This window comes from Pezoporus occidentalis, unplaced genomic scaffold (assembly GCF_034315485.1).
Source record: "Pezoporus occidentalis ecotype Australia unplaced genomic scaffold, CSIRO_AGI_Poc_V1 ctg220, whole genome shotgun sequence".
Lineage (NCBI taxonomy): Eukaryota > Metazoa > Chordata > Aves > Psittaciformes > Psittacidae > Pezoporus > Pezoporus occidentalis.
This window is the reverse complement of record NW_026914073.1, coordinates 361,153-380,787: the sequence shown is the minus strand read 5'-3', so window position 1 is coordinate 380,787 and position 19,635 is coordinate 361,153. Positions and strand designations below refer to the sequence as shown.

The following is a 19,635-nucleotide window of genomic DNA, read 5'->3' as shown; positions in this document are numbered from 1 at the left end:
TGAGAGCCTGCCCCATCACATGGCTCTGCAGTTTCTTCTCTTGTGCTACTCGTGACTTCCCAGAGGGATGTGAGAAACACAAGAGTTTGGCCAGCACTCAGGCATGAACTCAGTGGGCAGGGGGACAACAGCCTGTAAACTGGGTAAAGCCTGCACATGCATGTGAGGGTTAGGCCAGCAGTGTCACAGCTGATGAACAGCAGAACATAGGATGTGTGCAAGAGCTGGAAAACATTTTGGAGCAGTGGAAAAGACACTCTGTGCATGAACTCATGAAGTGGGGGAGAAATTACAATCTGCTGTCTGCATGAGCAGAATACGGGACTTGATCCAGACCCTGTCAGTTCTGTGTACACAAAAAAACTAGGTTATACTCCCCACACCTCCTCCCCACTGAGGGTAATGGAGGCTTCCCTTGTTAGCCACAAGGACCTGATCTCACAACTAATGTCTTCTTGGTTGTGTTCCTTCACACGAGCTGTATCCACACAGTAGGTTGGGGCTGGTTTAAGGATTTTCTGTTGGTCTGCCTTAGTACTGCCACTACAAGGACTTTTCAGTACCTTTTGTTAATCCCTAACGAATGCAGCAACACATCATCTGTCCAAGCAGCAGGATTGCTGAAGTGTTATATGACTTTACTTCCTGCAAACCAAACCTCTTAATAATCATAAAGCTTAACTGTTTATTACACGTGACACTCACTGAATATTCAGACCTGTTTTTTTCCAATGCCCTTGCGCACTGGTACTGGGTTGAGGGTGCTAAACTAGTCACACAGCAGTAGCTCCTGCATCCCTGGGAGGTTTGCTGTGATAGGAAACAGAAACAAGAAAGTAGCTCATGTTCCACTGGGATTTACTGACAGTTTCTATAGCTTGCTGTTTGGTGCATACTCTGTCTCTGAGTTACTGTCCTTGTGTGTAATTATGGGACTGAAATGTCCTTTAATGGCATGTTTCATAACTTCACTTCATAATTCTTAATGTTCAGCCATCAGGAAAATTGATACTTGGCTTCTTTTGGAAGTCACTCTAGCTGTGAATAGACAGAATGGGTCACGAGTAATTAACACAAGAGAGAAGCTGCTTTAGCCATCTGTCCTTCCAAGTATGTGTATTGAAGGTCCCTAATACCTGAGGACTTCGAAGAGTGGGATACTAACCAGATTTGTCTGCATCCACCAGAACTGTAATGCTCAGCACTCTGTTTTTAAAGCCTTGTTGGGGCTGAGACCCTGATCAGCGCAACTCTCTGGGCACTTGTATAGGAGCCCTTTCATGCTCTGGGATATTCTGGCCCAGAGCTGAGGTCCAGGTCCCAACAGGAAAGGGATCGATGGGTTTCTTACGAATTCAGCAGTAAAAAGGGTTCTGTAGGGCAAATGCCTAACTTCTGACAAGTTAGCTTCAAAGAGGATGAACAGTCTGACCTTCTAGAGCACTGCTCCAATTTGCTGAGAGTGTTTTTCTCCTATTTAAATGGTGGTAGATGTGTATGAATAGTAAATGGTATTTTTATGATGAGATGGGAAAGCAAGAATGTGTCTACACCAATACAGGAAATCAGTAGGAAGATGATTGGTGACGGGGCTACAAAACATGGGGGATGAATTCTGGGAGGAAAGGAGAACTCCAAGGACAGAAAATGTAAAACTAATCTTCATTAACAGCACTTCAGATTATGCTAGGTGTTAGCCTGATGCAAAACTCCTCTGCATCCATGGTGAATGGATAGTTATTAGTGTCCTTATAATATAGAGCATTTCTTTAGTTCACAAACAGAAACACTGAGACTCCCTGGTTTTTGTTCAGTGCCTTCTTGTAGAGACCTGCTAAGATTTGTACAAAGGCTTATGAATGGAAACAGAGGCATGTGAATGCACTGGGAGAAACAACAGAAAATGGTAAAAGAAAGAACCTGTATTATTTGATGGCAAATGCAGTCAGTCAAGTGACAAGATCACAGGACAGAACAAATAGAAGCCCAAAGACAAGGTGGCGAGAAGAACACTTCATCAGACTCCTACCAGGATATCTGCTTGCTTGGCCTTCCCCCTGATCTTTCCCCACAAACAGCCTTTTGACTCACAACACTGAGTTCAAAGACTCACCTTTTCCTTCTACACAGTCTTGCACTGAGTTTTATTATATTCATTTGTTACACTCTCAAACAACCTGCCTAAGACTGGAAAAAAAAAACACCCTTTCTTACATGAATATGTTCTAATCTCATCACAATTTTTCTGCGGAAGCCTGTTTATTAAGAAGTAATTCTGACCAAAGAGCTGAAGCCTCAATAATGTTTCAGTATGAATCACAGAGACCATACTTTTTATTACCAAACCTGAACAATTCCTAAACAGCAAGTAAGATATGCAAAAAGGCAGTTTTGCATTACAGAATCGTATTAATGCAGAAACAGTTTGTCCTCTATGAAAAAGGGTGATAGGTCTGTGTGTAATTAAGATAATGATTTCTTGGCTTCAGAAATGCTATTAACTAAGCCATTTTAAAAATTTCACCATAACTGCTCTGCAGCTGAAGAATTAACATATTAACATTCTATTTGCGGGCATGCCTGGTCTCTGAGAAAACACCTCCCTGAAATCCACTTTCCAATTTACTTAATAAATAGTCTAAAATCCAGCCCATGTGGACAGGAGCCCATGTTTGATCCCTGACTCATACTGCATGTAGGGAGACTGTCCCTTTCATTTAACATCTAGTGGCAAGGGAAGTGCAGCACAGACACCTGAGCAGTTCAACTCCTGCTCAGTGTAGCCACAGGTCCCAAGAGCTGCTCAAACGGCTGTGGCACTGTCACTGTCTTCAGCATCCAAGCAGGGCAAGGCTCTGAGAAGCAGTTCACAGGTAGCGTCAGTAGTGGTTTCAGACATGCAGTGCTTCAATAAAGGGTGTGATGAAGATGCATGGTTGTCCTTAAGAAGTGCCTGGAGCAGTTGATCCCAAAGCTTTTGAAACTCAGGGGATGCTAGGGTGCAAGCAGTCTTCCCCCTGGTTTTGTGCTTGTGTTAGACATATGATTTCTCTTCTATGTGTTAGCCCAGACAATGTGATGGAAGACTGCCCTTCCTTCGCATGGGAACACCCAAGTTTTATAGGGCAGTGTTTCACAATATGAGAGTGTTCCAACTTTCACTAAGACTTCCCTTACATGAAATTACAATGCAGGAATGTTTTGTTGCTTACCATAAACCCAAAATCAGACTTAGTACCCATAAAATAGAAGTACCTGTAGAGCAGTATTTCCCCAGTTGTCCACCCAAGAAGTAGTTAAAATATCTGGCTTCATGGCAGGGATCACTCCTTATGTTAAAACCCCATCCTAGCTCTAGTTTCAATGATGATTGTCCAAGGCAGGAACACCTACAGCTTTGTCAATGCAGATGATGACAAATTCTGCTCTATTCAGTGCTCCTCCGTGAAGGACTTCCTTTGCTATGTAACTGAGCCAGGACATTTGAACTGATCCCCCATTTACCCAGGGAATTACAGACCAGTCAGTCTCACCTCTGTACCTGGCAAAATCTTGGAGCAGGTTCTCTTGGAAGGCATGCTAAGGAACATGAAAAACAACAAGGTGCTTGGTGACAGCCAGCATGGCTTCACTAAGGGGAAATCCTGCCTGACCAATTTAGTGGCCTTCTATGATGGGGCTACAGAACTGATGGACAGGGGTAGAGCAGCTGATGTCATCTACCTGGAGTTGTGCAAAGTGTTCGACACTGTCCCACACAACATCCTTGTCTCTAAATTGGAGAGACATCAATTTGATGGATGGACCACTCGGTGGATAAAGAACTGGCTGGATGGCTGCACACAAAGAGTTGTGGTCAATGGCTCAATGTCCAGCTGGAGACCAGTAACGAGTGGTGTCCCTCAGGGATCGGTGTTGGGACCGGTCTTGTTTAACATCTTTGTCGCTGACATGGACAGTGGGATTGAGTGCGCCCTCAGCAAGTTTGCCGATGACACCAAGCTCTGTGGTTCGGTTGATACCCTGGAGGGAAGGAATGCCATCCAGAGGGACCTTGACATGCTTGTGAGGTGGGCTGATGCCAACCTTACGAAGTTTAACCATGCCAAGTGCAAGGTCCTACACCTGGGTCGGAGCAATCCCAGGCACAGCTACAGGTTGGGCAGAGAAGAGATTCAGAGCAGCCCTGTGGAGAGGGACTTGGGGGTGCTGATCATTGAGAAAATGAACATGAGCCGGCTTCAGTGTGTGCTTGCAGCCCAGAAAGCCAACCGTATCCTGGGCTGCATCAAAAGGAGCGTGACCAGCAGGTCAAAGGAGGTGATCCTGCCCCTGTACTCTGCTCTTGTGAGACCTCCCCTGGAGTATTGTGTGCAGTTCTGGTGTCCTCAACATAAAAAGGACATGGAACTGTTGGAACAAGTCCAGAGGAGGCCACGAGGATGATCAGGGGACTGGAGCACCTCCCGTATGAAGACAGGCTGAAAAAGTTGGGGCTGTTCAGCCTGGAGAAGAGAAGGCTGCGTGGAGACCTCATAGCAGCCTTCCAGTATCTGAAGGGGGCCTATAGGGATGCTGGGGAGGGACTCTTCATTAGGGACTGTAGTGATAGGACAAGGAGTAACGGGTTCAAACTTGAACAGGGGAAGTTTAGATTAGATAAAAGGAGGAAGTTCTTTACTGTAAGGGTGGTGAGGCACTGGAATGGGTTCCCCAGGGAGGTTGTGAATGCTCCACCCCTGGCAGTGTTCAAGGCCAGAGCCTTGGATGACATGGTCTAGGGTGAGGTATCCGTGCCCATGGCAGAGGGGTTGGAACTGGATGATCTTAAGGTCCTTTCCAACCCTAACTATTCTATGATTCTATGACACCAGCCTGAACATACTTCCTGAAGGGTAACTGATGGTCCCCACCAGTCACAAACGTGCACTGTCATCATACTCATTGACATCCATCACTCACCTAAGCACAGAGGAAGTTAAAACATGTAATTCCCTGCTGCCTTTTGATCAGGACTAGACACAACAGTACCTAAAAATCTGGAGCACAACACTTAGTGTATCAACCCCTGTGGGTGACCAGCCAACTCAGAATATCTGCCCATGACTGGACATATGCTTTGTATCCTGAAAGCATTAACAAAAAGCCATTACACCTACCTCATTGCCCATCACTCATCAGCCCAGCCTCCCACCTCCCTTCTTTTTGCATCTGCCTGGTGCAATGCAAGTGAGCATTACTCAGAAATCTTCCCTAGATACTTCCTGGCAGAGGGAGAGATTTCAATCAGCATTATCCCTGTGGAAGGGCTATATATTTGCTAAGTCCTTCCTGTCTAAATGATTGATACTTATTTCAGAAAACCATTTCCTTTGGGTTGTTTTTCCCTGTTTTGTTTCTGTTTTTAAGGCAGGACATGGTGAAGGAGCTTACTGCATCCTCTAGGGATGTCTGGATGGATCTGCTCAGCATCTCAGCCTCCTGCTGATGGCCCACCCACCACATCGAAGGGATGTGGCTACAATATTAACAAAGACCCAAACCTAGCTCAGAGGAATGCTGTGCAAACAGAAGTTACATGAGTAAGCAGCTACTGGCTTTATTTTCAAGGATATATACGGCAGAGCTCAAAACTTTCTATTTTTGTCTTGATTTCTTAAGAAAACACAATGTCTGTGTCCTGCTGCCTGCTTGCCTCTCCTCCCAGACAACTTCTGATTTCATAGGCAACTTCAAGCAAAGCTGGGACTTGGCAATATTAAGGCCTTGCATATTCTGTAAAAAGGGATGGCCGTAGAGCACAAACATTTGGCAGTGCCTACATCCTGGGAAGAGCAAACAAAGCTTGGCTACTTCATGGCTGAAGCTGGCTGGCCGCAGCTCCCCTCTGATGTTGAGCACCAAGGGAACAGGCTGCAGGAGGGCACTGGAGAGGAGATAGCCAGCCCTGCCTGCAGGAATCAAGGGCTATAGCATGGAGGCGGGATCACTGAGCTGGGGATAGGATGGGAGTGATCAGAGAGAGGAATGATCAGAGTAGATAGTGAGGAACTGGAGATAGCAGGGCAAGGAAAAAGTGGGACTGGGGTAAGGACCTAGATGTAATTGTGGAAGGGAAGGGCTGTAGGACACCGGTCCATAGGAAACAAGGCTTCATTAGCCTCACTGCTCATGGGGTAACAGGTCTGAAGAAGAAAAGAGCTGAGATTTTTCCTACCATTTCCCCATAGCCATGATGACAGAGGATAATGACCTTTTAACTTCCACTCTGATTGCAGCTGGCCCCTGCTTGCACAGCCACAATCTGCAAAGCATTCTGGGATGCAGTTTGCATGAAAAACATTCAGCAAAATAAGGTCTTAATTGAGTCTGTGCAGAGAGCTCCCCTTGACCCTTTGTGCCTCTGTGCTGGTCTCCGGCTCACCACAGCGATCTGAGAGCATGACCAGGCTCTGAAGTTTTTACATTATTACTGCCTGAGCAAACAGTTAAGATGATGAATCTAAAAGACAAGCACAGGTCAGGGGGTGTAAAACAAGGGACAAAGAAACCATCCTTACCTTATAGATCTTCCCCTCTTCAGTACCAACGAGAAACAAGTAGTCTATCGTTTTGTGAAAATCAAATGATGTCCCACAGCCTGGTAACAGAAGAAAGGTCTGTCAGACAGAGAATTGCTTCATCTGGCCAGCACACACTCCTGCCTATGGTACACACACACTGCTGGGGTTTTCAGGAGTGATTTATCAGCCAGAAGCTCCCAAGAGAAATTAGACCCACCTCTACCCCTCCCGCAAACACTTACGGACCCACATCAAGCTGTGCCTGTCCCCAAGACTCGCAATTTGAAGAACCAACATGGAAAAATGGAAAAGAGAACTGGAAACACTGGAAGGGAACTGGAAGAACAGATTGGTTAGGGATTCACTTTGGTAAGTCATGAGGACCAGGCCTGCCTCCTGTTGGGGAAGAACAGATCTTTCTGTCTGTTTAGTATTCACAGAAAATATGAATGGTTTCTTATGCGTAAAGGAGCCCATAGAGGAAACACCACATCACACCTCCCTTTTCATCCTTAGCTCAGCAGCTTAGCAGGCTCAGTTCAGTAAAGCAAAGGATGTGATTTGGGAAGAAATCTTCTGCCAGGCACAGAAGCATCCTCTTAACTTCAAAAGCCCGGAAAGAAGCAACATTGCAAACTGTATTTAGAAGAGGTGTCAACCACAACAGGCTGTGACTCCTTGAGATTTTGTGACTTCTGTTCCTGAGGCAGATGCAACATCATCCAGGAAAGCCAATTCGGATGGTGGTGGAAGAAAATTTCAGCAGGGTCCTTGAGCAGAAGATGGGATGTCTGCTGAGAGCCAGAGCAACCTGGGGCTGTTGACCAGCTAGGACACCCAGAGCAAACAAGCAGACAAGGCTGAGAAGCACATAGTTACAGAGAGCTTTCTGCAAAGGCAGCTGTCTTAAAGATTATGTCTTAAACGTTAACAAAATATAGTCCTCACAGGAACTGTTAAGGTTATTCAACTCTGTAATACTGTCTGCATTTTTAACATTTAAATAGATCGTTAAATATTCAAGACAAGTCTTTGAAAATCCATTTCACAGAAACGCTAACAAATAATCCCAAAGCCCCTGGGAGTTCTGCAGTGTACTGCTTTCGCTGGTCTCTTGCAACCTATGCAACCTTCTTACAAATTGTTCAGCAGTTATTCTGTAGAAACACAGCAATTCCTGAACATGAAATGCTTTCTCCAAACCCAGGCCACAGCTTCACAGCCAAAAGCAGGTGCAATAAGATGATTAGGAGATTCTTCAAGGCTCCCTGTGTAGTCCAGGACCTCCAGAGCGGACTCATCCCATCTTATCCCAAACACAGGATGGTCAGGCTGAGGTGATTCAGTATAGAAGGACTGCACTGTCTCTACTTTGTACAGAGGGAGCCTAACATAGTAGCTCAGAAGAGATGTTGTGCTTTTCGAGAGCCAAAACCTGCTGAGGTTCATCACTGCTGACTGGATGAGCTGTGCACCCAGGAAAAGGGAAAGTTTCCTTTTTGTCTTGATTTGGCTAGTCCAGACCATTGTCTGGCAGGAAGAACAAAACTGACTTAGTTTTGACAAATACAGGTAATGCCTGTGCCTCGTCCACACTGGGATATCCCAGTAAAATCATCATGCTTTGAATTGATGTTCATCTTTCTTCCCAAGTACAGGCAAGGTGTAACCAGCAAAATTTGACTCAGCTATTGCTCCGGACAGATTTTGCCTTACTACATGATGAAAGCAAGGAGGTGTAACCCTTCTTTAGCTCCCTTCCATCTCAACACCCTACTCCTAATTTAATTCCCAGAATAACTGATTAGAGGCTTTGTGTCAGTAATTAATCAGCATGGAAAGGACTTGGGCTCCTACCAAGTGTTTTCAGCTGCAGCCCCTCTGGCCCCTGCGCCATTGTTCCCTCTACTGACAGCTTGATGACATCTGTATGAACCAGCTCATTCTGCAGGCAGAGGAGATTCCACATGAATAACATGGTTTACAGCAACAATAGAGAGACATTCAGTAATTTGAAATGGCAAATTTTATGGAGGAATTTTAAAAAGCTGTCTAAATGTTGCTTAATGTTTCATGCTCACAGTTGGCAACTTGATAACGTGTCACTTTTACATAAAACCTCCAGGAAACTGATGCTTTGATGCACTGGAGCTGAGAGCCACTGGTATACCACCCAGACACACGCAGATGATGTGGGAAGCTTTGGGCTTTGGGGTCAATGCTTTTGAGTGGAGGTCGACACTGCCACCTTAAATCATTGTGTTATGCAAAATCACCCTGCATGGTTTAAGATGGGTATTGCATACCATTATAGAGCTGATTAAAACCCACACTAGTGGATAGTAACTCACCACCTTGCCAGTCTTTGCTTCTTACCATCTTCCTATTAATCCCAGAGCAGCCTCAGTTCCCAATAATCACAACCTCATGGGTTCTGAGATTCAAATAACAAGAACATCTAGCAAGCAGCTTCCCCAGAGGAAAAATGCCAAGTGTTGCTGTTATCAGCAGAGCTCTAAATAGCTCTCATTGCAGGCCACAGCACTGCTGTGCCAGGTGATGTATGCACACAGGGCAAAAAGGCTGTGCCCCAAACAGTTTACAGTCAAGGTGGAAGACATAAGACAGATGAAAATAGACACAATGTGGATGAATATGAGGAAACAATGAGAGGGCAAAGATCCATTCTTAGACTAGTGCTGGGAATTAAAATACCACTGCAGAATGGAGTTGGTTGTGAATATAAGAATACCCTGGGGCTGACAAAAAGAACAAAGAACTAAAGATTAAATTAGTGAGCAGTGTGGGCTGAGGACTGGATGTTTTAATGAATCTGCAGATTTCCCACTGGAGCACTGTGAGAACAAAACATAACTTCTTAGCTCAGTGAATCAAGCTTTAGCTGGACCTCCTCTAAGCCCAGAGCAGGACTCAGGTAGAAAAAGATTCTGCCTGGCAAAGTCGATCCCAGGGAATTGCATGTTAGGGAAGATGGGAGAAGATCTTGTGAGTTCAGTACTGCAGTTCAGAGGGGACAGTGATCTACAAGACATTTTTATCATATTTTAGAAGTACAAATTTACAGAAGGATCAAGAAAGGCCAAAACCCATAAAATAATGCACTTTCTTCTTACTCATTTGCACTGTTGCACACCAGCATGCCCTGACCTATTGATGGCTGGAACTGTTCTCTGAGAGAGCAGCAAGCAGCAGGACAGACTCCTGCAGCCTGCACAGTCCTACCTTCTGTTATTGACTCTTGTTGTAGCATGTGAGTTACACCAAGTTGGAGTCAGTGGGTCAAGGCAGGAGTGATGTTAAGAAAGAGACATATATGCTGGTGTACGTGTGCAAGAACTGGGAAGAGAGATGCCCAGAGCACCCAGCAGCAGAGTGTATTCCATGTGCTGTTCACTGTGTACCCACATAGGAGTCTTAGTGGGGTGCTGGGAGCACAGTCAGGATATGCTGAGCAGCTACTTGCCTCTGCTCAGGCTCCCAGGTCTGCCTGTTCACCATAGAGTGTCTGCCCTGTCCAAGCCATGGGTGGTTGCCATAGGAGTCTGGTCTGAAGAGCAGCTTTGGAGCTGCCTGCCTCTGGTGATGTTGATATACCCAGTGTGTCTAACCAAGGTCAGACACATGATCTGAGCAGACCTAAAGACATATTATCACACTTACTCTCTGTGCTGCTAGGAAGGCAAACCACATGAGATCTTCTCTGTAAGTACACACCTTTCTGCAGCCTTTCTCTGAAGATGCCACCCAGCACCTTCATCTGGTCAAGGCCTCTGTGAACAGCTTCTGTAGCCTCTCGCCTTCACAAACGATCTTTCTCATGCAGACTTTCCTGTTGTGCTGCTTTTAGTGTGTACCCAGCTTTTCCAGCTCCACAGTCTGGAAAATGCATCTGTTCCTGGGGCTGTTTGTTGCCAAAGCCATTTGTATATTCCTCTGGGTAAACAGACTGTCGACAGTTTGGCCTTCCAGGAATACTGAGCAGTAATACATTGCTTCTGCCTAACAATTGTAAAGCACTTTGTAAGCATTAGTGAATTAGGCCTTGCAGCTGCCTGTTTCTCTTTAGCTGTTATTAGCCTCAAGTGATGAATGAGGCACAGACCTGTTCAGTAATTTAGCTCTAGGTCACGTAGGAAGGGTGAACTACAGCTACTAATCAAATCTGGGATTGCTGAGCATCAGCCTGGGCAGCAGTGCCAGGCTGCATCTCACTCTTTGATGTGGCTCTACAGCCCTCCTTTTTGATAGGCAAGGTGTGCTTGCAAGGAGGGAGAGTAGCATCATCCAGCTGCAGAAGTTCTGCATTCTTCCTTGCCATTTTACACCTTCATGATGACCCAAAACCAAGCCCAAGACAGCCTAAGCACATGCAGCTCATGTACTCTCTCATGGAGTTTGTCCAAAGTGATTGTGCCCACTTTTAACAGACGACCACTGTGGTCAAGCCAGATCAACTGTCCCCAGCTAACATTCAACAAGTCTTCTACCTAAATTTTTTGTGTGGCTTGCCAAATATTCAGCTGTAAGAAAGAATTTATCAACTTTCTGCTCTCAGCTTTGGAAGTGTCAAACAGCTATCAGTGTTGGAAGAAGCTTTAGCTCTGGATAGTCCTGATTAGTCAAAAAGATTAATGAAGGTCTCTTTCATTTATTCATGATTTGCACTATAGATCTGAAGAACAAAAAAAGCCTCTGGAGTTTCTTTAATTTTTTCTAAGTAAAACCCAGAGATAGCTCTTTTGTAAAACTGGAATTCAATCAGATTGTCCACTTCTTCTCCTGTAACAAACTGCCCTTTCCATTCTGTTTCTTGCTTTCCCTGATGAATCTCTGTCCAAAAAGAGAAACCAAACAGCACCTAAAATGTTGCTGTTTTCCAGCCCTGCCTGCTAAGTACATTCCAGCTCTGGCAATTTCAAAGGTAACTTCACCTCAGAAAAATCTTAAAAGCCGGCTTCTCACATGGGTGTAGCCAATTTTATAACAGAAGTGCAAGGAATAAGTAGAAACGACATTGTATTATGTGGATGCAGGACTTAGAAGTCACACCAAGGATGCTTAATTACGTGTATCTACATGCTCAAGGGTTTACAGTGTGGGAACACAGTTAAGCACAGATGAATCACAGAAGTGTTGCAAAAGACCTTTTACCAGTTGAGTTGACATCGAAGTGCATCTGCAGGCTCTTAGGTTGTCCCAGTTGTGGCATTTCTTTGAAGTTAAGAGACTTAATCCAGTGTTTCTTGCCTCCTAAGTGGAGAAGGCTGAGCACACTCAGATACTGAGGCTCAGCTGAGTAGTTTAACCTGCCAAGTAACCCCAGCTAGATGTCTTTAGCTGAAGGGGTGTGTACCCACTTCCACACAAACCTGTTGGGAATTTCTATTCAGTGGATAAAACTGGAGCTTACAGCTGGGACAGTGTTAGCCTGTCCCTGTCTAGGGAGTTCTGAGAGTTCTTCTGGGAGAAGGACTTGGGGCACACTTGCAGGAGGGATTTTTGTATCTATAGCTGCATGTATGAATCTGGAAGAGTTTATAAAAAAAGAACTTAATGATCAAGGCCATCTGCATGAGAGTTCATTACAAGACGCTCTCATTCCTGAAGTGAACGTGAGATTAAGACTTATGTGGTGTCCCTACCCATGGCAGGGGGTTGGAACTGGATGACCTTAAGGTCATTTCCACCCAAACCATTCTATGATTGCATAATTTTATATAGTGTTAGATATGAATCCCTACCCATGGCAGCAAGGCCTGAAATGTTCAGAAACAGAAAAGCTTTGCAGAACTTGGTATAACAGGTTAAAAAAATGAGCATCCAAGGACATAAAGGAATTTCTTTGATGGAGAATAATGAAACAGCTGCTTCAAACTCACAGTTAGAACAACTTGATCATCTTCTAAGGAAAAGATTTTGAAATCTTCAAAAGCCAACAGAAAAATGAATGTTGAGATTCAGAGACATGAATTTAAGGGTCATTTAGGGACATGAATGCTAAGTGTCTATCAACATACATACTCAAGGAAAGAGTGATCAAAGACAGGGCATGCAAACAAGTTAACAAAAGCTGGCAATGTCATGGCAGTGGGAAACCCTCTGCCTGTCTGATTGCATGTTGCTGTCTCACTGCAAATGTGAGCTTTGTGCTATTTTGGCCACAAGGGGAGAAATTTGCACCGTCCCTCTCACATTCTTAAGCACAATCTGTAGGGGAACATTCTGGGGCTGAGAGTCTTGAAGCGGTGAAAGAAAGCAGATTGTTCTGGTCTGTCTGTCAGTGACCCTTCTGGGACAAGCTAAGTTTCAGAGCAAGGACCAGTCTTAAATTCCTGCAGCTGCAAAGCAGGAAAATGCTCACCCATCTCATCACTGGGTACTACCAGTGCAGGCATGATGAAGATTAGGTCCTGAATGAGAAGTAGGCTGGTTCTGCTCATTTTGGAGTTTAACACAGTGCCCCAGGCCAGCTGTAACTGCACCCACAATCTTCTGCTGACACTTCTTTTCAAACCCGGTTCTTTATATATAACAATAAACTTAATGCATCATTGAACTTTGAAGGCAATTGGTTATAATTGGATAGGAAAAGAAATTTCCACTGTTTACCTGAATTAAAGTCCATGAAACAATCCGTCCATCCGAAGAGACAGAGAAGAAGTTCAGATTGTTGTCCATGTCATTCTTCTGCCACTTGACCTTAAAACAAGAACACAGTCCCAGTCAGCATTAGCAGGGCAGAGTCTCACATCCTCAGCAGGGTCTTCTGAACTCCTTCCTAAAGAGCAGCTGGTTTCCACTCCAGAGGCATGCTGCTGCATAGCATGTATGAACATCCTTACCTCCACAACCAATTTCAGAAGGGCACAGAGCATTCATTTTCCTGCAGGGATGCTCCAGAGGGGGGGGGGCAAAACCTCACACCTGTGGACTCTGTACTCACCCATGTCCATCTCTTCCAGCAGTAGGAGGATCATTGACATCAACGATGGGCCTTGTGAGGTGTCTGAGCTCTGCAGCACTCTGAGCTGTGGCACACCACCATTCCAGAGATCCCTAAGACGTCTCCAAACAACTCCAGAGGTGCCTCAGAAAGTTCCCCAAAACACCTGAGCACATCACTGACCCTGCACAAACTAACCCCCTCCCATGTGGCTAATTACTCCAAGTGCAGTGTCATATGGCTACCCTTCAGCCAGACAACCTCAAATTAGCTTTCTGTCTCTATGTGAGGTATAGAAAACCCTTGCAGGCAACCTGTGACATGGGTCCTTGGGACACTTCTGTTCCAGGGACATGAAAATGTCTCCATTAAAATTGAAATCCCCTACACCTTCAGAGCATCTGTCTGCCTGGTAAGGAGATTTGCCTTTTGACTATGACAGCTGAGCAGGAGAGATTAGAACTCAGATAAATGGCTTACAGTTTAGAAGAGACAGTTAGACCAAAAGCATTAGAAATGCTCAATTTTCAGATCTGGGAATTCAATCAGATTGAAGGGAAAAGGATGACTTGTCACTGAGCCTGTTAGCATACACTTCTGTGGGCATCTGTCAGCTCAGGATGGGGACAAGCACTTTGTCAGGTTGTGCTGGTGTTTTCAAAGGTGTATCTCTTCCTGTTCAAACAGTGCAGCAGTTACATCTCCCTAAACTTCATCCCATAAACATGATAAATGGGCATGATTGTCCTAGGGCTTAGCAAATACTTTGTCTACGACCAGCTAGTTATCTGGTACCTATTCCAGAAATAAAGCAGCATTCTCATTACTTTACACAGGTTGGGTATCCTTCTTTGGGAAATACGGTGTTAATTCTGGTTTGTAAAACTGTCAAGTTCTGTGGAACACAAAAATCCACCAGTAGACTCAGCAAAAAGTAACTAATCTCCTACTGAACAGGACCTAGAACACATTATTCTGAAGAAGGAAAAATAAAATATAAAAGGAATCCACCTGAGAGTATATGAAAATGCCAGTTTCATGTCCGTAAGCTGCAACTGAAGACTGTCGAGTGGCATACACCTTTGAACATCCTTGCACAGGAGACATTCTAAGTCTTCCAGATGGAATCAGTTCTACTATCTGGCATTAAAGGAATGCCATTATTCACTGTGGTCCGGAATAAAACAGCTAACAATATACAGAAGGTTCAATGGCATATATGGAGGACACTGATTTTCTAGACTGGCCATTGCACACAGAATGTGCTGGTATACCTATTCCAGGAACATCTCCCTGGGATAATAGCTTCTGCTGACAGTGATGGTCACCAGCAGCTTCTTCAGATGAAGGGGTAGGTGTAGTGAGGAGTTTTAATTCAAAGTGAGAAATGACAAGTTCGGGATTGCAAATATGTCCAACATGTCTCATACTGAGCACAGAAAAAGGGTCGTTTCAAAATCACAGCTTTTTAAAATGCTGCACTAAAACTATCTGACAACAAGATGTTTTTATTAGTATGTCCAGCACAGCTCTCCATGTTCTTCCTCATAAGTTCACTTCCCCAAATATTTGGGAAAAACAGTCATGCTTCCCAGGCCACCTCTAAGTCAAACTGACCGCACTTGAGGTGGGGGAAGCTATTTCTCAAGATAGTACCTCCTATGAAAACAAAGGTTTTGCCATTCAAACCTGGGAGAAGTTAGCACAAGTGGCTCATATATCCTTTACTGTGACAGGACTGAACTGCAAGAAAAGGGGCTCTCCAGTACCTGAAACCTGCAGCCTGAAGATGCATGTGGAAGATAAATGCAGGTGACACATACCTGTGCTGCAGTCAGTGTGCATCTAAACCATCCTGAAGTCTAGAGCCACCATCCAGGTTACTTACACAATGCAGGATCAGAGCTGGTCCAGACCCTCTCTGAAGGGAGAGTCCCAGCTTGCCCACTGTCAGAGTGTGCATTCAGGCACCCATTACACCCTGCTTGAGCTATGCAGGGGCAGCAGCAACTGAGTTCCCAGCTCTGCTCTTGCTAAGTGCAGTGTAGATGTTTTGCACTGAAGCTAGAACCAAGTGACAGCCCATCACACCAGTGGAAAATACATGGATGGAGACTCGGTGGCTGGAGTCCATCCTGATCACCCCATGCAGACACAACTCCTGAGTCCTTATGTTTATGCTAACACAACGTGTTGCAGAAAACTTGTCTGGAGGTGACCAACAATGTAAGCACTATCATGAGCTCATGGTTTTTTTTTCCAAAGCCAATCCCTTTCAACGTTCCCCAAGCAAAGAGCTTTTCCCCAGGGTTTGCCCACTTCAAATACCCTCTCCCTCATAGATATCTATTCAAGTTTTCTACTATCAGTATTCAGTTAGGTGTCACAACTCCTTCTCTTCATTCATTATGCAGACAGGTGGAGTTATCAGGCCCAAAAAGTAAGAACGAGGCTAATTTGCTATATTCAAAGCAGTCAATGGTACCTGAGTTGGGTACGTATTGTAGACAGCTTGAACACACTCCCACAAGGGCATCAGGATCTGCCCTCAGATGACTATCAACACTCCCAGTGACATTAGCCTGGATTTCAGAAAACAGAAATTGTCACTTTATACTTTCAATTTTCCTTCAACATGCTAACATCTTAATAGTGTCTGTGAGCTTTTTCTCCTGATCTCTGAATCCCTTAAATGCTTATTAATTAGCCCTCATGATACTGCAGTCAAATCAGGCATCTGCTCAGAACTGGCCTTTTCTGTGACCCCAGAGACCCATGAACATGGCACAACCTCCTGTCATTAGCAGTATCCATGCTGTGCAGATTTAGGCATTTGACAAGAGAACCAGGCAATTGTGTGTGTAGTGGCAAGAAGTTAATTCTTTCCTGAAACACGTGATAATCAACCAGTATTTTGGCTGTGTGAAACTACTTACAGCAAAAGTTCAGTTATGATACAGGAAGAGGGACAAAACACATGAGAAAGGAATGTGCATGTAAACAGCAGAGAGGAGACAAGTAAACACAGAGCAGCAAGTCCTTTGCTGTGCCGGATCATGATGAGACCTGCTATGAAGTCAAGGATCTGCTGCTATTTTTTAAATGTGATCTTAACCTGACTATTTTTGCAGTGTAAAGTTTGTGAAAATCATTGCTGTTAGAGGCGCCTACTGCTTTTTAATGTTTATTTCTTAAATCCTGTTTATAGAGAAGTTGAGACTACTCAACCCCCTGTTTGATCGTATAAAAATAAAGATTAAAACATGCTGTTCACTGCTATGTACAGCAGGTTAGCAGGGCAATAATCCATTCATTCTTAGCAAGGGAATACTAGCATCTCTGTCTACGGCAACTGGAAGTTACACCATTTATCCAATCTGAATTGGAAAATCCCCATGTTTCTGATGCCACTCTTACAAAAAAAAAATACTGCTTGATCAGTTTTCATGGCACAGAGGCTGTTAGTCACTCATGCTGACAAAATATGGTCAAAATCATCCTGGTCATGAGGCTGACTTTAGTGCTTTGCCACAGGCAGCATCTGCCTGCCTTTTGTGTAAGGTAAGACCTGATACTGCAAACACAAATCCCTCTGGCTGGCCGTCGGCTTGCCAGAGATCAACTGTGGGCTGCCATATGGAACACAAGCACATTGACAGACAAGAAATTGCTTCCCAGATAGGGTATTTTGAAATTCAAAAGCAAGTGCAGGGTCCTGAACCTGGGGAGGAATAACCCCATGTACCAGCACAGGCTGGGGATGACCTGCTGGAAAGCATCTGCTTTCCAGAGAGGGACATGGGAGTCCTGGTGGACAACAATCTGTCCATGAGCCAGCAATGTGCCCTTGTGGCCAAGAAGGCCAATGGTGTCCTGGCTGCATTAGGAAGAGCAGGTTGAACGAGGTGACCTTCCCCCTCTTCTCAACCCTGTTGAGGCCTCACCTGGAGCAGTGTGTCCAGTTCTGGGCTCCCCAGTACAAGAGAGACATGGAGCTCCTGGAGCATGTCCAGTAAAGGGCTACTGGAATCATCATAGAATCACAGAATCATAGAATAGTCAGTGCTGGAAAGGATCTTAAGATCATCTAGTTCCAACCCCCAAATGATTGAGAGTTGGGAGTATCTCTCATATGAGGAAAGGCTGAAGGAGCTGAGCCTATTCAGCCAAAAGAAGACTCGAGTGGGGATCTATCAATGTGTATAATAAGGGAGGGTGTCAAGAGACTGGGGCCGTACTCTTCTTAGTGATGCCCAGAGACAGGCCGAGTGGCAACGGGCATAAACTAAAACACAGGAAGTTCCACCTGAACATGAGGAAGAACTTCTTTACTGTGAGGGTGACCTATTGGGATAGGTTGCCCATAGCGGTTGTGGATTCTCCTTCCCTGGATATATTCAAGATCTACCTGGACACAGTTCTGAGCAACATGCTGTAGGCGACCCTGCTTGAGCAGGGAGGTTGCATTAGATGAGTGCCGCATGGTCCCTTCCAACCTCAACTGTTCTGTGATTCTGTGATTCTCCTTCAAGGAGCTATTTGACAGTACTGGAGTACCACAGTCCTGCTGTCACCTGCCCTAAGTGAAATAAGAGCATTTCAGTCATTCAGTGTCTAAAAAGCACAAATAAAGTCTGCCACAGGTAGAGAAGAGGAAAGACAAAGGCATTATCAAATCACTTTTACATGAACTGGCCCACTATGATGATCAGATGACTCCAGCAAACAAACAACTGCTGAGGAAAGTCCTGGCCAATATGACCTGGGCACAGATTCCTGACAGTGCCCACCTGGCAATCAGTACAGTGCTGAGAAAAGCCTTGATGGTAATGCAGAGTTTGCAGAGTGCTGAGAAATGCCTTGATGGTAATGCAGAGTACACAAAAAAGGTATCTATTCAGCTCTACGGCAGGAGTAAACTCCTGCTTATCACTGGTGACAGCTCACACAGGCTGCTCTCACAAGCCTCCAACTATAGGCAATCAACAACCTCCCTGTATATAAATATGTCAGAGCTTAATTTGCCTTATACAGGAAATTTCCTTTACCACAAGTCAAGCCAATTACTCCTTACCATCTCCCCAGTGGACACAGAGAACAAGAGTTTATTCTCCTTTTTTACAGCAGTCTTTAAATGGACAAGAAAATGTTGCTCCTTCCTCTGTTTTCCCAACCCAACAAAATCACTTACTTCAACTGTTGCTTCCAGGTCCTGCTCTTCAAACCTTCACCATTCCTGTCCTTCAAATTCAGCCCTTCCCTGCTGCTGCACACACATGGTATCAGACCACCTCTAGGCACTAGCAGACCAGAGTTACAACCTCCTCTAACTTATATTCCTGCTAATAATCAGAATGACACATGTCTTTGTACAACAGTATTGTATTGTGGACCACTGGCAGTGATCTGATATATTCTTCCCTTCTGGCAACCTACTGCCTATCCAGTCATCCCATTTTGTATCTGCGCATTTAATTTCCCCTTTCTAAACACAGTATTTGCTCTTGCCTTTATTGAATTTCATCACATTGATTTTGGGTTCTTCTTTCAATTTATCAAGATAATTTTGAACATAATCATGTCCTGCAAAGTGCCTTGTCCTCCCAAAGGGGCTTCCCTATTCTGTAATCGGAGCTGTTAATGAAAGTATTGATCAAAAGAAGACCAGGACTGACAGCTGGATCTCACTTGAAGCATCTTTAGAGTCTGACAGCAAGCTCTGTATAAATGCTCTTTGAGCATACTGCCTGAGCCATCTGAGCAGCCTCTTTATGTATTTTGCCTAATTCATATTTCTCTAATTTGGTTATGAGTATGTCACTGTGTGAGTCTATATCAAAAGATTTAGTAAAGTCAAGATGGATAGAAGTGATAACCTTAACTGCTTCCTCCTTCTTCATGAGGACCATTTCTCTGAAGCAAAAGAAACGATACTGGCTTGATGATTTATTCTGGACAAATCCATGTTGGCTTCTCTGAATCACCTTATTATCTGGACACTTATAAACTGTCTTGCCATTTGTTCCACCATTTTCCCAGTCGTCAGATGGGTCTGGCTAGCCAATAATTCCCTGGGACCAACCCTACCATTTTCCTGCAATTATTTTT

The 19,635-nt window shown here is 44.6% G+C and overlaps 1 protein-coding gene across 5 annotated transcripts in view; it reads right to left on the bottom strand.

The window, feature by feature from the left end:
• Window positions 1–19,635, bottom strand: part of DNAI1 (dynein axonemal intermediate chain 1) — a 154,228-nt gene that overhangs the window by 48,160 nt on the left and 86,433 nt on the right. For all 5 annotated transcript variants that reach the window (XM_062620365.1, XM_062620368.1, XM_062620369.1 and 2 more), the window contains 3 exons: window positions 13,194–13,283; window positions 8,421–8,508; window positions 6,561–6,640 (listed from right to left, as the gene is read on the bottom strand). In XM_062620365.1, coding sequence (XP_062476349.1) covers window positions 6,561–6,640; window positions 8,421–8,508; window positions 13,194–13,283 — 258 coding nt within the window. The remainder of the gene's footprint in view (window positions 1–6,560; window positions 6,641–8,420; window positions 8,509–13,193; window positions 13,284–19,635) is intronic.